Source organism: Passer montanus, unplaced genomic scaffold, assembly GCF_014805655.1.
Source record: "Passer montanus isolate IOZ18808 unplaced genomic scaffold, ASM1480565v1 scaffold3, whole genome shotgun sequence".
NCBI classification, from domain to species: domain Eukaryota; kingdom Metazoa; phylum Chordata; class Aves; order Passeriformes; family Passeridae; genus Passer; species Passer montanus.
In genome coordinates this window covers 11204762-11222616 of record NW_024367707.1, presented here as the reverse complement: position 1 = coordinate 11222616, position 17855 = coordinate 11204762, and the positions used below count along the sequence as shown (strand labels likewise).

Sequence of the window (17855 nt, the reverse complement as noted above, 5' to 3'; positions counted from 1 at the left end):
ATCTAATTTACAGGTTCCTAAGCCTACACAGAAGTTACAATCCACGATCTATATCCACCTAGCCACATAACTTCTGAAACTTCTTCCATATTCAAATGTTTTACTTTCTTGTTTTCACTCTTCTCATATTTCTGGCGAAATGAGGAAGACTTGGCTATCACAAGGCCCAGGAGTCTCAAAGACTGTTCTCTAAAGTCTCTGTGGCCCAAGAATGTAGCCCTACATTGCCTCTCCCATCTTTTCATACAGAATATACAGAATTTTGAACCAAACTTTCAGGCATGGATTTGGGTGTTACAGGCTTTAACCAGCCTAAATGCTCCAAAAATGAGCAGGATCTATGTCTCCTACTGACCCTGGTGACTCTTGGCCATGCACTCCTGCTGTTTCCCCCATTGGAATGCACTTGATGCCATGATTAACAAATTAAAAAACTAAATGAGTAGGAAACTAAATTTATAGGGAAAAAAACCCCAAAAACAAAAACAAGGAATCAGATAAATTGTCCCTCACACATAAGGTTCCCTTTAACATTCAGTAATACACTCACTTGGTAGATAAGAAGTAACACATGAAGCATGAACTTTGAGAAACACAAACCTAAATTGTTGCTTCCAGATTTTTTACAAAATGCAAAAAGATTGAAAACACTCTCACAGGAAAACAGCCTCCTTTCACTCAATCAATGTCTATGGAGTATGCATGAGTCTTGAGATAAAGGAAAGTGGTCCCGGGCTTTTGTGTTTGAAGCTAATTTCAAATCCTAAAACATCACAAATTTGCAGCTACTTAATTAAAAATGTTATAGCTCCCTGAGGCATAATACGTCCTCAAGGCTTCTCCTCCTCACCCTATTTCACAGCTCATTTTTCAGTTAGCTGCTAAATGTGCTGCTCCTCATTATGGGCCTTTGAAGTTCTAAATTTAGCCTTAACCACAAAACACTAATCAAAGAAGGATGCTCACTGTTTTTAACTACAATAGAACAGTGTTCTACAAATGTTTTCCTTTTAAACCAATTTTATACAAATTTTCACCCATATCTGGAAACACATATAGTCTGAGTGAAGAGCGATATACAAGAACAACACAAATTAGATCCACTAAAACTGCTTTTTTAGAGTACTCTAGAATTTTGTATATGAGAAAGTAGCAAATAAATCTGGGTTAAAAAACTCTTGCAAGGCTTCATTTTCATGAGAAACCTTTATTTCGTCTTCTGTTGTAACTACCTAGATCAGTAATTCAGTAATCCCTATTAACACATTGTTGGATCTAACATTTTTTAGTTGAAATTACAGCTATTCCTAATCATCTTCATGATGCTTAAATTAATTTAAAGGACATTCTCTTATACCAGAAAAAAAAATGTCCACAGTAAAGAGAAGCAGTTTAATCAGTGTACCAGTAAGATCAGTTATCAAGTAAGGTCACCTCTATTTTTTTAATAGGAAAATATTAAAATCTTCCTAAGAACTCACTTTCATAGACTTGGATATATTTGAACCTTTTTTTACAGTAAGGCAAATTTCTATTGAGCTGATACTTCCATTTTGAACTAAAAATCACTTAAGAACTGCAACAGATACTTCCAGCAACTCAGAGCAATGTTTCATATCCAATAAAAATCTCCTTATTTGTTCTAGTTTGACTGATTCAGGTTTGCTTCTTCACAGATTATTCTGATAGATGGTTCAAAAATGATTTTCAAAACATTTGTTCTTGAATAATTACATATTTTGCTATTATTCTTCTGAACTTCAATCTAGTTACTTCTGGAGAACTTTTATACTCTCTTATAAAGCAGACTGACTTTCACATACAGAAAAGTCATCTGCTCTAGCTATCCTGCACAAGGATTTTTCACACAAATAACATTTTATCTTAACAAAGATTGTCTTTCTTACACATGGTCAGAAATTATAGAAGGGCAAATGGTAGAAATAGCATCTTAGAGGAGGGATGCCAGAGCACCTTCTGGGAGATGCTATGTAAGTATGACTGGATTGAGTCTTTACAAGTCGAGCTAAATCATTTGGTCAGAAAAAAAAAACCTTTTTAAACTCAAAATTAATATGGCTACATTGTTAAATGTGTGTCCTTTAAAATGAAGGCAAACACTGCAAAAATACCACGATTTTCAGCTGTCTCCTTGAAGCTAATAATTCAAATTGAAGAGACTGCTAGAACAAAGTGAGAAAGCATGCCCTTGGGCTGACCTACCTCACAGAAGCTTTGGCAATGATTTTTCTTCAGGTCCCAGGACTCTTTGCAAGGCTCCAGGCACTAGGAAGAATCAGGAGGCAGAGAAGTGTCAGAAGGAGAACGAAATAAACAACCACAAATAACTTAATTTCTTCTCCAGTTTTTCGGCCCACAGGAAGTTAATAATCCACTTCTCCTGGGGATAAAATTGTGTCATTGAGCCATAGTGTCAGAACAAGGTCATGAGAAGTCATGGTTAGATCACAAGAAATATTTTCAGCATTTCTTACAGTACAAGGCAATTGACTCACTTGTCTATTTTGCCACCCTACCTTCCAACTTACTGGATGTAGGTCTTAATACCATTTAACACCATGTTCCTGGATCACAGAGACAATGTCAAAAGCACTACTCTAAATTACAGAAAGTGAAATCATCTCCTCACTGACCAGCCTAAAGATTAGACAGGCACATTGCCTTCCCAAGCGAGAAACTATTTCATCAGGCTGTGGAGTAAACTCAGCAGAGGTTAAAACACAATTTCTGTATAAATGGATAATGTTCACTGGTCTGTTAACAAAATCACTTTATTTCAAGTACCATATTATCATTATGTCACCCTCAACCTCTGTTACAATGGTTATACAGAGAGCTGAGATACAGAGCTAAGCTTCACACAGCATAAAGAAAAGTCACACTGTTAAGAGCATTTACAACAGCTAAAACATAAATTCATATTCACACCTTTTCTCTTCCTTTGTTAAACATAAAACATTGAAAAATACTAGTATTGTTGGGAGCTAATGATACCTCCTCCTGGTACTTATGGAAAGGTACTTATCATATCAAAACGAAAGGCCTTTGACATGCAATGCAGTATTTATGTAGTTTCCTTTTATGCACAGTATTAGATTGGATCAATATACACTAATGCTATTCAAAATCAAACATGAATACATATAGGCTGCACCTCAGTGGAACACTGAGTGTATCATCAATGTTGTAAAAACAATAGTGTTTTAAAATTAAGCATTTTTCTTACTAGCAACAAAGCCTAAGTATGTAATAAAACTATTAATCACAGAAGTTGCATATTTAAAAAAAAAGATACTACTTAAGATTTTCTTTATACATATATTAATATTTTAGGCTCAGTTTCTAGCTCTTCAAAATTCACATATTGTACACAGATTTATTAGAAGGATACATGATAAAATGTCACTGAAGTTAGTCAACTCCATTAATTCCACAGTGTCGTTCCTCCTGTGGTGTACGTACGGCACATTTGAGCTCACTTCCACTATCATGCCATTTTACAGCACTCCTGTTCAATGAATGTACTCCAAAAATTATTGAGGTATAAGTGGTTTTTAACAGAAAATGAGAGACGTTTTGACCATTCTGTAACTTTGCCAGCAATGCCCAAGACTGCCAGGTTTGTTCAAGGTGTTTGTACCAGTCTGTATCTCCAGTGCAAGTCAGGCTCCAGCATCTAAAGCCTCATCTGGCTGTCACTCTATTTCAAAAGTCACTCAGGACAGCCCAGGCTGCTTTCACTGGGCCCAGCAGCTCCTGCCTCAGGGCAGGTAGAGACAATGGGCATCTTCAAGGGAAGATGGACAAGATGAACCAGGGCAAAGCAGTGTCACCCTTGAGCCAAGAATGACACAAGAACAGATGAACTACCCAAATGCAAGAGGAGAAAAGAAGGTTTTTTTACAAAAGATTATTTGGTTTTTATAGAGCAATACGATACATTCCACTTGATTGGCTAGTTAACAAAAAACATCTTCCTCACACACCGTCCTTGAGAAGCACAGGAAAACAAGGTGGAAAAACACCACCTGCAGATTGTTTATGCTAACAAGTTATCACATTCTTACATCCCCCTAAAAATTCTCACAAGCCATTGTGAGAAACGATTGCCATTTCTCTCTCCTTGACTGGCTGACATCCACAGAGCAACACCTTGCAGTCCAACTGCTCTTAGAATATGTCAAGGAAAAGAGATGATGGAGCCTGTCATAAGGCCTGCATAGACTCTTACAGACTCTGGTACACACTTACCTAAACACTTACATAAACAAAAAAAATCTCCCTACTCCTGCTGTATGAGGAGTCCCCAGAGCACTGGGCTAGCCTGGCACCATGGGCAGCTGCAGAAGCTGACTGCCAGCCTTTAGTGGAGCTGTGCCATTGCACCACGTTGGGTGAAGATAGTGGAGCTGTACCATTGCACCACGTTGGGTTAAGAGTAGCTGCCAGCAGACAAAAAAGTTGCCAATAGAAGATGTGGAATGTCTTGCTCAAGAGGTAGTTATTAACCTTGCAATTGCAAAGATGAGGACACCTCACAAACACAGGTGTGTGCATTTATCCTCTTGGCTATCCTGTTATGAGGTTTCCCTGAAGTGGGAAGCTAGAAACATTGAAAGCTTGGATCCAGGTCTCACCTTTGAGTCCTTGACTAAAAATGTAAACGAGCTGAGATCCTGAGATCCCTCCCACTGCTTGGTGATCAGATTCAGGATAAGAAGAATCTGGGCAGAGCAGCAGCTGGCCGCTGGTATGGGCTCTACTTCATCTAACAAAAAATACCTTGCAGATATAGCCACCAGCCCACAGAAGCTAAGCTTAGGGATGAAGATGGCAGAGCTCCAGCAGGCAGCAGGGCAGTAACACAGGGAGCATCCCAGCCCTCCACTTGGCAGGTGCCACTGGTCCCTTGGGGCCACCACTCACCCTGCCCTGGCACCACACGTTGGCTCTGCCCTGCTGAGGCAGGATGAGATGTGGGGCAGAGCACTCGTCAGAGGATCATCAGTATTAATCACACCAGCCTTGATAACTCAAATCCTCCTAAAGAGCTTGTTTCATCAAACCCAGTGCTTAAATCTGGAACTTGGAGGCTTTTTTGACTTGTCCACACTGCACCATAGTGATTATTCTAACAATTGTACTAAACAATTGAATCAAAAGCCAATTGCTAGTTGAAAGCACCCCAGTATTTGTCATTCCTCAAAATTTGGGGAGGTGGGAGGGTATGTGTACATGCACACACTCTCACACGTGCAAATCTATGTATAATATAATACTACAGACCTGCTGACATTTAGATTGCATAAAATTAGAAATGAGAGGAAAAATACGGTTTCATTCAAGGAAAAAGGGTTGTGATTGCTTTAAAATATTTTGGATTGCATTTTTTACTTCATCTTTTTTAAAAAAATATGCATTTAAGGGTCATGTTAGAGAATTCTTTTTTTAATCTATAAATAAAGCAACGAGGAGATAAGCATATGATGCATGCCATTTACATTACTTACTAAAGGGGTTTTCAAAATAAGTCTACTAACACTTTTGCTTAAGAAATGATGCCTTTGACCTGAGTAGAAGAGAACTACACCAACAGACCACTTTTCAGAATCCAATGAATTGCAAAACATCATTTAAGTACTGAAATACATATTTATTCAATCACTATATATGTATTAAAATATCATATTTAAATTAAATGGCAGAAAATTACATATTTTTAACTATTTACAGCAAAAGAAAATTATTTATGTCAGAGTAGAAGGGACAATCCACAATATTTTTGTCTAAAAAGGCTTTTTACTTCATCAGAATGGAAACCAAGACATATGCAATCGGTTGTAAAAACAATGGAATCTAAGTATTACAGCTGGAATATAATTATCCTTTTCATTATCATTCACCATTCTCACTGCTCCCAACAGCAAGGTCAGAAACTAATGGCTTATGTTTACAATATTTATACAATATAAGTGCTTTGCTGTCCTATGGAACTCAATTAAATGGAACTTAGATGGCTGGGAGAAAAGAAAAACAACAACAAAATACCTTTCACTTTACAATCTCCTAATAACTGGCCATGCATGAGAACAACTACCTGAAAAATGCATTTGCTCACTATCAGACACTACAGAGAGAACAGAGTCAGGAATTTACCCAGAGTCAAAGGAGAATATAGTGTTCATCAGTCCTAGAAAGAATTATTTAGTGACGTGCACATTTAAGTATACAATTGCAGCCAATGAAACCACGAGGACAGTGATTTTTGAATCTGGAAATCTCAGCACAGTGGCAGTAAACCAAAAACATAAAACAGAAACAGGCAGCAAGAGAAAAATAAAAATTTTTATATTTGGGGTTTTTTACATATCTTTAACATTTTAAAGATTTTTTAAAAACATCTTTAAGATGTTTTAAACATCTTTCTCTCTCTCAAAATCAGACTGTGAGATGTCCGAAGAACAGTAAATTCATGGCTGCACATTTACCTAGCTCAAACCAATGAATAGCATGGTAGCTTGGTGAAAAATATTAGCAGTCTGGCTGCCCATTTGAGGAATGTCCATCATTTTTTGTCAATTCATTTTCTAAAAGTCAATTTACACATTTGTCTCTCTCGTGTTAATTCGTGTCCTCCTAAACTTTTAGATGGGTATAAGATTAACAGCAAATTACTTGCATTCTGCATATTAAAATGAAAGAAGTGTTTGGTTCTGAAACTGAAGTTAGACACACAGTATTAAAGATTCCTGTTCTATTTTCTTTTCAGCTGCAGTTTAAATCTCTTCCCTGAGAAACACAGGTGTGACTGTATGTAATAAAATTAAAAGCTCAGGTCAACAGAACTGTATGCAGTGAGAATTTCAAGAGTCAAGAATCCTACACAGGCAGGTAGGTGAATCTCATTGCCCCAGTGGATCATTCCCAATGCTCTCCAAAACCCACGCTGGGCAGCTCGACTGATTCAAAGGCTTCACATGATATCATGGTGAGTGGCTCATGGTATATCACAAGGTATTGCACTCAGCTTGTGGGCAACTTTCCTTGTGACCAAGTGCCAAAGATGAGGCATTGCAGCACTTCAGCTACTTCAGCAATTTCAGGTGCTCATACACCCTATTAGGTCAGGCACCCCCTGAACACATCTATCTTGTTTAAAATAAACTATTAGAAGTAAAGCTGACCTAAAAAATCAGTTACTCAGGCTGAAAAAATCCATGAACCCAAAGAGGAAGGTTCAACTGCAGAATCAGTAGTTGTCATATTAGCTTGTAGGTTGATGTATGCTGTTCAAGAAGCCTCTGAGCATTTTGTGAGATCCATTTTATGTCGAGTCAGTCTCCTGCTTCTCTCTTTTCCCTCTCCTCCCTCATTAGTAGAATGAATCATCAGAGCACTAGTCATCAACTTTCTAGAACTCAGTGTGACATTTTAGCTCTGTGCTGGTTTAAGTTGGGATACAGCTAATTTTCTTCACAGTACTAGTACAGGATATGCTTTGGATTTGTCCTGGAATAGCAAGCTGATAACATGGGGATGTTTTTGTTACTGCTGAGCAGTGCTTGCAAGTGCTTACATACACATCAAGGCCTTTTCTGCTCCTCACCCTATCCCACCAGTGAGGGCTGGGGGTGCAGGAGTTGGGAGGGGACACAGCAGGGACAGTTGATCCCAACCAATACAAGGGATATCTATCCTATGCCACGTGGCATTGTGCTGAGCACATAACGATGGGGGAGGAAGGAAGGGTAGGGCATTCAGAGGGATGGCCTTTGTCCCCCCAAGTCACTGTTACATGTGATGGAGCCTGGCTTTCCTGAAGATGGCTGAACACCTGTCTGTTCATGGGAAATACTGAATTGTTTTGCTTTGTTCAGATGCACAACTTCTGCTTTACCTATAATACTGTGTTTATCTCAAACCACAAGTTTCATCATTTTTACTCTTCTGAATCTCTACCCCATCCCATCATGGGGGGAACTGACTGGGAGGCTGTGTGGGGCTTAGTTGTCAGCTCGGTTTAAACCACAAACAACTCCGACACTTCAGTTACACAATGTAGACTGGGAGAGGTTTACATATCTTCAAAACTTTGAAAGCCTAATAGAAACAACTGTGAAACGTAATCTTTTTGTGCAAAATAGTAGTTTCATGTGGCTACCTGGAGTTACTCCTCTGTTTATGTTAAAAGGTTCTCATGAGAATTACACTAGTAATATATTTCCCTTGTAGCTGAATAAACAAAAGGGTTAAATGACAGAGAATGGTTCCCTGTCTTTGCTGCCTGTTTTCTCTCTCGTAGGTCAGTGAGCATCATGATTTGGTGAAAAGGAGTAATTTTGTATTCAAGGATCAAGTCTTAATTAAATTAGTTACAGTTGGGGTTATTCTGTGACATTATCATGTACACTGGGAATCCAGCTGATACTGTCTAAAAGTATTGCTAATTGTGGAGCTGGTTTTGAATGAAAGCCAGGTTTTAAATAGTTAGGGGGTTTTAGATTTCTTGAAATGTGTTTCTTGTTGTTCTATATCGATGACATCCTGATGTGGATTGTGGTAGGACAGATGATAAGGAACAGGTTGCTATCGTGGAATTTATCATCTGCAAGAACTACTTTATTGTAATTAATAAATGTTTATATACATGTGTAAAGAAAAAGAAAAATCCTTCATTTGTAACCAACATTCAGACAGTCAAATCTTATGTTTTAGGGATAATAATGATTGTGTTGTACTTTTTAGAAGTCTACTGCTTCAGAACAAGGAAACAACAAAATGGCTGGCACAGAAATGAAGGGAATGGTGTCTCTGTTGGAGGTGCAGTTACAGCCACCTTAACTATTCTGAATCCTCAACAACTGTAAGGTAAAACAATGAAGCACAAACCTCCAGGGTCCTTCAATAGCAATTACAAACTGACAGGGACAAGGAACAGCAGCCACATGGCCACCATCACATTATATTGTAACACACCACACTAGGGTGCACCTGCAGGTTGGCATTAATCTGAGATGAACACCCCAAGAGACTTTCCTGGTCAATTCACCTTGTGCAAAGCAACTTGGCATTAAAAGTGCCAAGGGTTAGGTTGTAGCAATACAGCATTTTGTCTTGTGTTCTAACATCAAAACATAAGAGGGAATATAGCACCGACCTTAGTCAAGAGGGTATTTCCTGGCAGATTTTGCTACATCTCTTATGAAAAGAATAACAAAACTGTATATCAGAGAGACAAAATATATATGCAACTGAGATTTATTTTTAATAATTCTTATCTAAGGAGGATGACATATACAACCTCCAGGTGAAATACAGAACTTAAGACATACCACTAACTTTAGATAAGTAATACTTTTTAAAATTGCATTTCTAAACCAGCATTAAAAAGTTTAACTTCTGGTTTCACATCCAAGAAGTGTGCTCTCAATAAACAGGAAAGGGTTTCTGCAGATGGAACTGTCAGTGTCTCATAGCAGACCACTACAACCTTCACTTCACCAAGCCATGCAGAAAATACCTATATTTTCCAATTACAAAATTCTGAAGGATATAGGAAAAAAAAAATTTTAAAAATCAATATAAGTAAGAGAAGGAGAATGCAGTGACACACTTATTTGAAGCTCTATTTTGCTACTTTAGCAGAGACGTGGTCAAAACCTTGACCACAAAAACCTGAGGTTTTTTTGAGTGAGGTGAAATCTCACTCAGCCTCATACAAGGCTTAGGAACACAGTTAGTGAAGCAACCTACAGCAGTTTCAGGTGCAACTGTCTCCTGTCTGTTACCAGCACTTTGGAGAGTGGCCTCGTCATTTAAATTATTATTTCAGAGCAGAACAGAACATTTCTGAGAAATTCAACTGGGTACAAAGTTGAGCAGCATAGTTTAAACTGCTATAGCAAATAGCTGCATTTAGTGTGTATTTATTTTACTTGGGTGTGGAGGGACTGAAAGCACACACAGAGACAGGCATTACCACTCTCCATGGTTATGCAAACTTACTAGTATCAAATTAGGACTTAGAGTAAAGGAAATATTCAGAAGAGCCAATCGTTGGTTATCTAACAAAAATATGAGCTTGCAACATATATTTTTCTTAATTGCCCAGTTCATTTCAGCACACAACATCAGGGTGCCAGTCCCACAATATTAACTGTGAGTAATTTGAGTTACTGAATACCTTCAATATCCTAAGCAAATAAAGGAAGCCTTATGACCTATAGGACCTAACTAGGAACAGTACCAGTATTTCCTGGAACAGAGATAGGGAAAGGGCTAGTCACAGTATATCAGTTAAGTCTGTCAGACCTTTAAATATACAAGGTAGCATTACAGGCTTTGTTCCTAAAATTATGGCACCAGAAAGACCAAGATCATTGCCAAGAACTTCAGGTCAAATATTCTAGAAGTCCATGTAGCCTTTGTTGTTAATTCCCAAAATTAAACAGAAAGTAAAAGGTGCCAGAAAAGTTGTACACATACTGACGGCAAGAATCACTGAAAGTGTTGAAAAAGGAACTGTTTTGACATTAAATATCTGAGAAGTAAATTACTATTAATGAAAATAAATTAAAAAATAGAAAACAGAAAGAGGGGAAGTCATACCATCACACTTCAGCTGAAATGCAGGACTTTCAAGAAAATCCTTTTAGAATGAAAACAACTTTCAACTCTGACAGCTTGGTATCTATCTGTATAGCTCAGTTGTCTGGCATGTCAAATTTTGCCAGCAGAAGTGTTTGTTTAAAAGGACAGAATAATCCTAAGACTCTTTTCTATGTTTCTATTCTTTGTTACCAAGTCAAAATCATGGCAATCATTGTCAACAGAAAGTTGGCTCCCAAACATTAGTTCATTCCTGACCAGTTCTTGTCAAAATTTGTTTACAAGGTTTTGTACCAGGATATGAAACCAGGACATGTACTTTCTTCTCTTTTTCTGTCTCATAAGCTGAAGTTTAACAGTCTCCAAAGAAGATTAATAATTTGAGCTCTTATTTTGCCTGATTTTGAAACATGGAATTGAACTCAAATCTCCTACATTCAAGATTAATCTCCTAAACATAAAATATATGATGGAGCATTCTCCTGCTGTACTTGTTTCCTCTTGTTTAAGCAATGAGTTATTCTCAAGAAGAGAAACTTAAATGTCAACCTTTCACAATGGAGGGGTATGCCCTAGCAGCATTTCTGATCCTCCTGGAATTCTTTTGAAATATTTAGAATAGGTACAAATATTTTGGCTCTTTCCCAGTGCCATAGCTGTTCCACCACCACTTCTTTGCTACAGAGATAATACTCTCTTACACTCTCCTCTTTTTTTTACATCTTTGATTCATCCGGCAACCTACTATGGACTTAAAACTGTTGTTCTAATTACCCCTATTCAAACTGTTGCCTCAAAGACCATTTCCCTATCCTTCAGTTACCTTGCTTTACCTTGCTTCTGCGTCCTGCATCAACAGCCAGTTAATTTGGTGGGATTTTTTTCACCCCCTTCCTAGCCCTTATTCTAAATCTCCACATTCTGAGTTTTCACCTATCAAGATATATTGGCAAACTGCTATGAAGCAGTAAGTCAAGCCTGGAGCACAAGTGCACACACAAAATATATACTGCAGCAAAGGGCATAAATTATTTTAAATCCAACTAAGAGTGATACATTTTAAAAACATTAAGAAGCTCTCTGTAATATACTCCTTCTGATAGTGGTAATAGCTTTAATTGCTTAGCGCCTTCCTGCTTCTGTATTAATGAACAATGAAATGAGCTCCCTGAATTAAACAATATTAGCAGTTTTGCTTCTCTGTCCAAACTTTCTTCAGGCTGCAGTCCTGCAGTGCAGTTTACCAATAAACTGATTTGCCATGTTTGCATCTGTTCTACCAATCTGTCAGAGACTAGTCAACCTTCTCCTTTCTGCTTTTAAAGCTTCTCCAAGATTGCGTCTGGAACTTCGACAGTAAGCAACACAATTAGAAAATTTCCACCTGTATGTCCCTACTGTTTCTAGACCACTGTTCCCTGCCACCACTTCCATGTAGGTGGAATAAAAATAAGGGTAATATTTACTGCTAACAAGACAAGGCTGCAAAATGTAACAGTTTTTCCATTCTGGACATTAGAATTGTGGATGGACTTACGCCAGCAGTGACAGTGTTCACAGATAACTTTATGGTTGCACTTGATGACCTTAAAGGTCTACTCCAACATAAATTATTCCATGATTCTATAAAAAATAAGCCCATCTTATTTAGTAAAATGTCTCTATCATAAATTGCCTTTTCATTTTCTAATAGTTGACCATTTGCTTTAGTGATTACATAATACTTTTAAAGTAAAAGTGAGCGTAAATATTTTGACATTTTATATATGTAAAGAATTTCCATTGAGAAAACATCATTCTTTTAATTTTAAACAGACAAGGGAAAGCCTCTTCAAGCTGGCCCTTTCCCCTTCCAATCTGTTACAAGGCAGCTTCAGAAAGCCACACACAGTCTTGTTATAAACACCATCTTGCTGTGCAACTTAAAGTGTCTGTCAGAGCAGCGCTGTTCTCTCCAAGCAAAGGCAAATTTTTTGTTGCCATTTTATAAATGAGTTAAACTAGTGAACTCTTCTGATAACAGATGACTTGCCTTATACATCACCCTGCAAATTCACACATACATTTCTGAATGAGAGAGCCGCAGCTAAATGTTCTTTTTGCTTGTATCCACCACAGTTCTATGGTTTTATAGACCACCGAACAATCAGAGAGGACAAAAAAAAAGGGAGGCCCTCTTTGTCTAAATCGTTACTTTGTTTCTCTCCCCCGGCTTTCCATTTCCCTCCCAGCACTACCATCGCCATCAGAAACGACATATTCCGCATTACTAAACAGCAAGAGCCATAGGGCTTTTCACTTCTAATTTCACGCCACAATAAAATGCAGTGGTTGTTTCACTGGGGGACCTGAAAAGCCTTCCTTTGTGAGGCTGCTCTGACGGTCAGGTTAAGCATCACACGCTGGCAGCAGGCATCTGTGCGTGCCTCTTCACGCAATTATGGCAAAAGAGGGAGGAAAAGGAAGAGAAAAATTTAAAAAGAAGGTTGTCTAGGAAAAAAAATATATTAATCCCCCTACTCTGAAGCGTGTGATTCACATTCTACTGCCTGGCTAAATAGTTTTAAATATATTTCTTGTCCACCTCATTGATAGACCAGTCATTCCAACAATAGTAACGCTAAAAAGTTTTCATTGTACTCAGAAGTTATGCTTGTTGTTTTAATGGAAAATCTATTGACCTAAAGTAGACTGATGATACAAATATCTGAGAGGAAGGAAAAAAAATCTAAGGACAATAAATTTGGATACTTTTAAATTTTGGAGTAAATCAGTGAAGATGATCAGCAATAACAAACAAATATGGTGCTCCTACAGGTACTTTTAAAATTGCATTCTGTTTATGTAATAGAAATATTGCCTAATTCTATAAAAGTAGAAGTTATAATTCCATTAATCCCAAGTACAACAGGAAGAAAATGGCAAAAAGTTACAGGAAATTCTCACAGTTTTCTACATTTATCTTGGCTTTTTTCAGACATATTCTCTCTATATACTGAATGTTTTTCTGTCCCATGTTTAGAAACCCTATTGTGTTCACTGAATCTTTTGTGAAGAGACAATGTGAATCCTTTCACAATAATCTCTTCATGTATCTTAACACTCTAATGAAACATAAAAATTACTAAAATTATTTTCGTTTGCATGATAATTCATAAAATAAACACTGCTTGGAAATACTTTAAAGGTTAGATAGTTTCACATATTAGTTGAGGGAAAAAATAAATCTAAAATAGCTATTTTGTTTCAAACCTTTTCGAGTTATTAAAAAATGCCTTTTCTCCTATTATTTTTCAATGCATGCTACACATGAGCAAGGAAGACTACAGATCCATATTAAATTTCTTTAATTATTATGGGTTTTTAGGTTATGGTTATGTGATGAGCATAAGCAAATCTAAATCCATAATGCCATCAAAACAGTGACAGTCCTGAACTGGCACTAGCTCCTACTAGCCTACTTCTTTTGATGTAAATGTGCTAAAAGAGGCATTCTAGATGAAAAACTGACCAGTTTTTAGGTAAGCAAATTTCCCCATTCAACCCACTCAGTAGTAGTCTCATAAAAATCAGATGTCTGGGTTGGGGACCTGGGCAAAAAGGAACGGGAGAGGAGTCTGTAAACACCTCTTTAACTGAGAGTCTGAACTTAAAACAACTTAAGCCAGCCATAAAACTACAGTCTAAAAACCAACTAATATCTGATTTTCCCTCCAAGGCTGAGTAATGAAGGTTAACATTATGGTGCTGAGAGGTAAGCAGGACAAACTAGCAGCTGAGTTAATAAATAAATAGTTCTGATTAACCTGTCATAGAACATAAACTGTTAAATCAAACTTCAGCCTTGTGCTGGAAAATTGAGCTGGATACATTTTCCCTATCAATAGTCTGGGCACTTCTACTTCCAAGGCAGTAGGGAAGACAATTTGGCTGTCCAGATTGTCACAGACTGCACCACAGGAGTACATTCTGCTTTCAGTGCACATGAATTTTATAGTTCACCTCTGCAGCTCAAGAAGGCATCACTGCATTTCATCACCGTATAAACTTAGATTGATAACTGGGCAAACAAAATTCTTCTAAAGCTTTGCTTAAACTTGAAATTTAGCTGATAGGTATCACAGATCATTCCTAAAAGTACTCTAGAATTGTGACTCAAAAGGTATGGGGTTTTTTTAACTTTAATTGGAAGCTGTGTATTTTCATTAATTATCCATTGATTTCAAATGTTATTCAAACACACTGATCTTTCCTGTCACGAACTGCAATATATAAAGGCAAAGACTAAGAGTAATACACTTCTAGACATCCTAAATTCAGCTATCATAGTGTGCAGATGTAAAGATCATGAAATGATCTTTAACACTTGATGATCTTTCCAACCTAAATGATTCTATGACTCTTTGAAATGGAATATAATTGTGATAAAGGTGATGCTGTAGCACAGCAAAAAAAATGTTCAGTGGGCATTTGGGATATATAATGCTTCACCTAGTTTTCTGCCACTTATCTTAACAGGACTCTTGAGCAAATTCTCAGAGGAATCAGAGAGCAAGATTATGGAAGCAAGTTTGCATTAAACGCCCAGAGAACAACTGTCTTGAAAGCAGCACATTGCATAGCACTATGCTGGCAGACAAAATGGATAGCTTGCCTTTTTATGCAAATATATGCAAGGAAAGGCACACTAGTTAATGAACTACAGCCAAAGGGTCTGAACCAGAAGTCATAATTCCAGATTAAATCAGCACAGATTGCAGGTGCCCACCAGTCTCAGGAACTGACTCCCTCTGATTGCTCAGAGGCATCCTAAATCACACAGTAAGGCATGTCTAGATAAGAGTACCAGAATGCTCAATGTACAGAAAGCGTGTAGCTGTGAGCTGGCCTGTAGTTACTGCCATTGTAAACTGCAAAATTTGACAATCCTGAAAAATCTTTACTTCAGAGCTCTGGAGTTGCAACAGCTCCAACTGGATGATTTATTTTACCACACATCTCCATAAAAAACAGGGTTAGGTTGGGCAGGAGTGATAAGATGGCAGGTTGGAGGACTCCCTGCAACTGGAAGAAAGAAAACAATTGATGACGGAAATAGAAAAGGGGGTAGGAACACGAAAAAACAGTCCTGCAAACCTTTCTGTGTGAAGTCATCTGTAAGGACTGCAGTACATCCTTGAGGGTAAATTAATGTGCAAGCAAATACTGCAGCTTTTCACTCAGGATATTACCATGGCTTTTATTTTCTAATAACTTTATTTTCTCTATAGCTCTTTTAGTGAAATATACTATGGATTTTCTTTTATTAGTTAAATTCTCCTTTTGAAACCAAACATGAGGAAAGAAAGTACCAAGGACCATTATCTATTCACAGATACCTACACCCAATATAATGGCAACTGGCTTCCAGCCGCTACTCCTGAAAGCCATTCTTAGGTATCTCACACCTGCCAGCCCCACATGGATGCCTCCAGAACTCTAAAGAGGCTCCAATGGAACCAGGAGTTCATGTGTAAAAAACAATGTGGCCCTTCTGCAGGATTCAGTCTCAAATACCTAAGCTGCATGAAACAGGTGACAGGGACTGAACTTGTCATTAGCTGATGGCAGACAAATACAGTCAACAGCATGTGAAGAACCACTCAGTGGATGACACCCAGGTGTTTCCTACAGGGCAGGATAATTATCTCTCTGGAGGTTACTAATTTCATCCTTGTTGACAACAGTCTGGATAGCTCCATCACATAATACCTGTATAGGATTCAAGATTCAGGTGTCTGAATCTCAAATCCTATCACTGGTCAACGTATTATTAATTTGATTGGCATGGCAGAATTATAGTTGAGTAACCACTTCTAACCCAGCAACTGTAATATTCCAGAATATTCCTGAAAACAGAATACTTCTGTAACAACTATTTCAGGCAGACATTTATAATCTTGTAGCTACATTCTGTTTCTTAAATACAAGAATACTCAGAAAAGTAGATAGAAAACTTCTCAAGAAGAGACGTCTGTACAAGATATAAAATATAATGTTTCACCACCAGTCACATGATTTTACATGCTACATGATTTTACTCATATTTATTCCCTCAAACAAATTTTAATTTATATAATTTTATGTTGCTGTAACATTTAAAATATGTTTAGGTCTATATATGGAACCAAAAAGACACTAGTTTTTGTTTATTCAAGCAAATTGTTCTTGTTTTCTTATTTCTTCCACAGTACTTTGGGCAAATTGCTGGAGGTTAATATATAAGCACCTTAAGGTAACCATCCTATATTTGTCTGAATAAATGCATCAACTGATAATGTATAATAAAAACTAATTCTCTATTTTCACTAACCTCCACAAGGCAGTTAGATTAAAGTTGCCTACCACCACGAAAAATTGTCATAGCCTAGAGACAGAACTACTAGTACACTGAAAATGTTTATAGCATTACTTGTGTAACATAAAATAGATATACAGTCTTTATTGTAAATGCCAATTGTTACAAATCAAATCAGGAAAAAACAACCCTTTTAGGGAACAGCTCAAAAAGTTTTGATTAGAGGTTTTAGATACATGAGAATGAAGAATATTTCAGGATTTGACAACTAAAAACATCTGAATAATGCCTGACTGAAGAAATATAATCCCTCTGTTCTGCACTTTACAATTGCCTAATGGAAGGCTATAAAAGTGTGCATGCATCTGACAAATGTGCTCTTCAAGTATCCTAAAATTGCTTACACATTCATATAGAAACAACCTCAGTATCAGAGACCCAATTTTGTGCTTCAATTAAAACATGCAATCTTCATTAAAATTAGTAGAAGCTGCCCAGGCAATCAAGGAGGCAGATTTTGGCTCAAAGTATCTTAAGAATAATTTATGTATTTGGCACAAATTCCAAAACAACATTTAGGCCAAGCCACTTACATAAACAATCTTTCTAGTCATATTCTTACAAAAGGCAAGAGCAGTAACAGCTGTCACAGCTCATTGTCCAAATACATCAATCTCTTTTCAGTTTTAACCTCTTAGACTAATCTATACCTGAATTTTTAATACACTTCAAATAATGTCTTTTTTCGTTTCCTTCTATGAATATAATTTTCCTTCAAACATTAAAAAGCAGCTTAAAGATTCTATTATCCTAGATTGAAGCAATTACAGTAGATTTACTTACTTCTTTCTCATTCCCTTCATGCATTTTCTTGCTTATTCTTACTACT

At 37.2% G+C, this 17855-nt stretch overlaps 1 protein-coding gene across 2 annotated transcripts in view; it reads right to left on the bottom strand.

Annotated features, from left to right (window-relative positions):
- Positions 1-17855, bottom strand: part of ANOS1 (anosmin 1) — a 129013-nt gene that overhangs the window by 56620 nt on the left and 54538 nt on the right. For both annotated transcript variants that reach the window (XM_039714402.1, XM_039714403.1), the window contains one exon: positions 2224-2286. In XM_039714402.1, coding sequence (XP_039570336.1) covers positions 2224-2286 — 63 coding nt within the window. The remainder of the gene's footprint in view (positions 1-2223; positions 2287-17855) is intronic.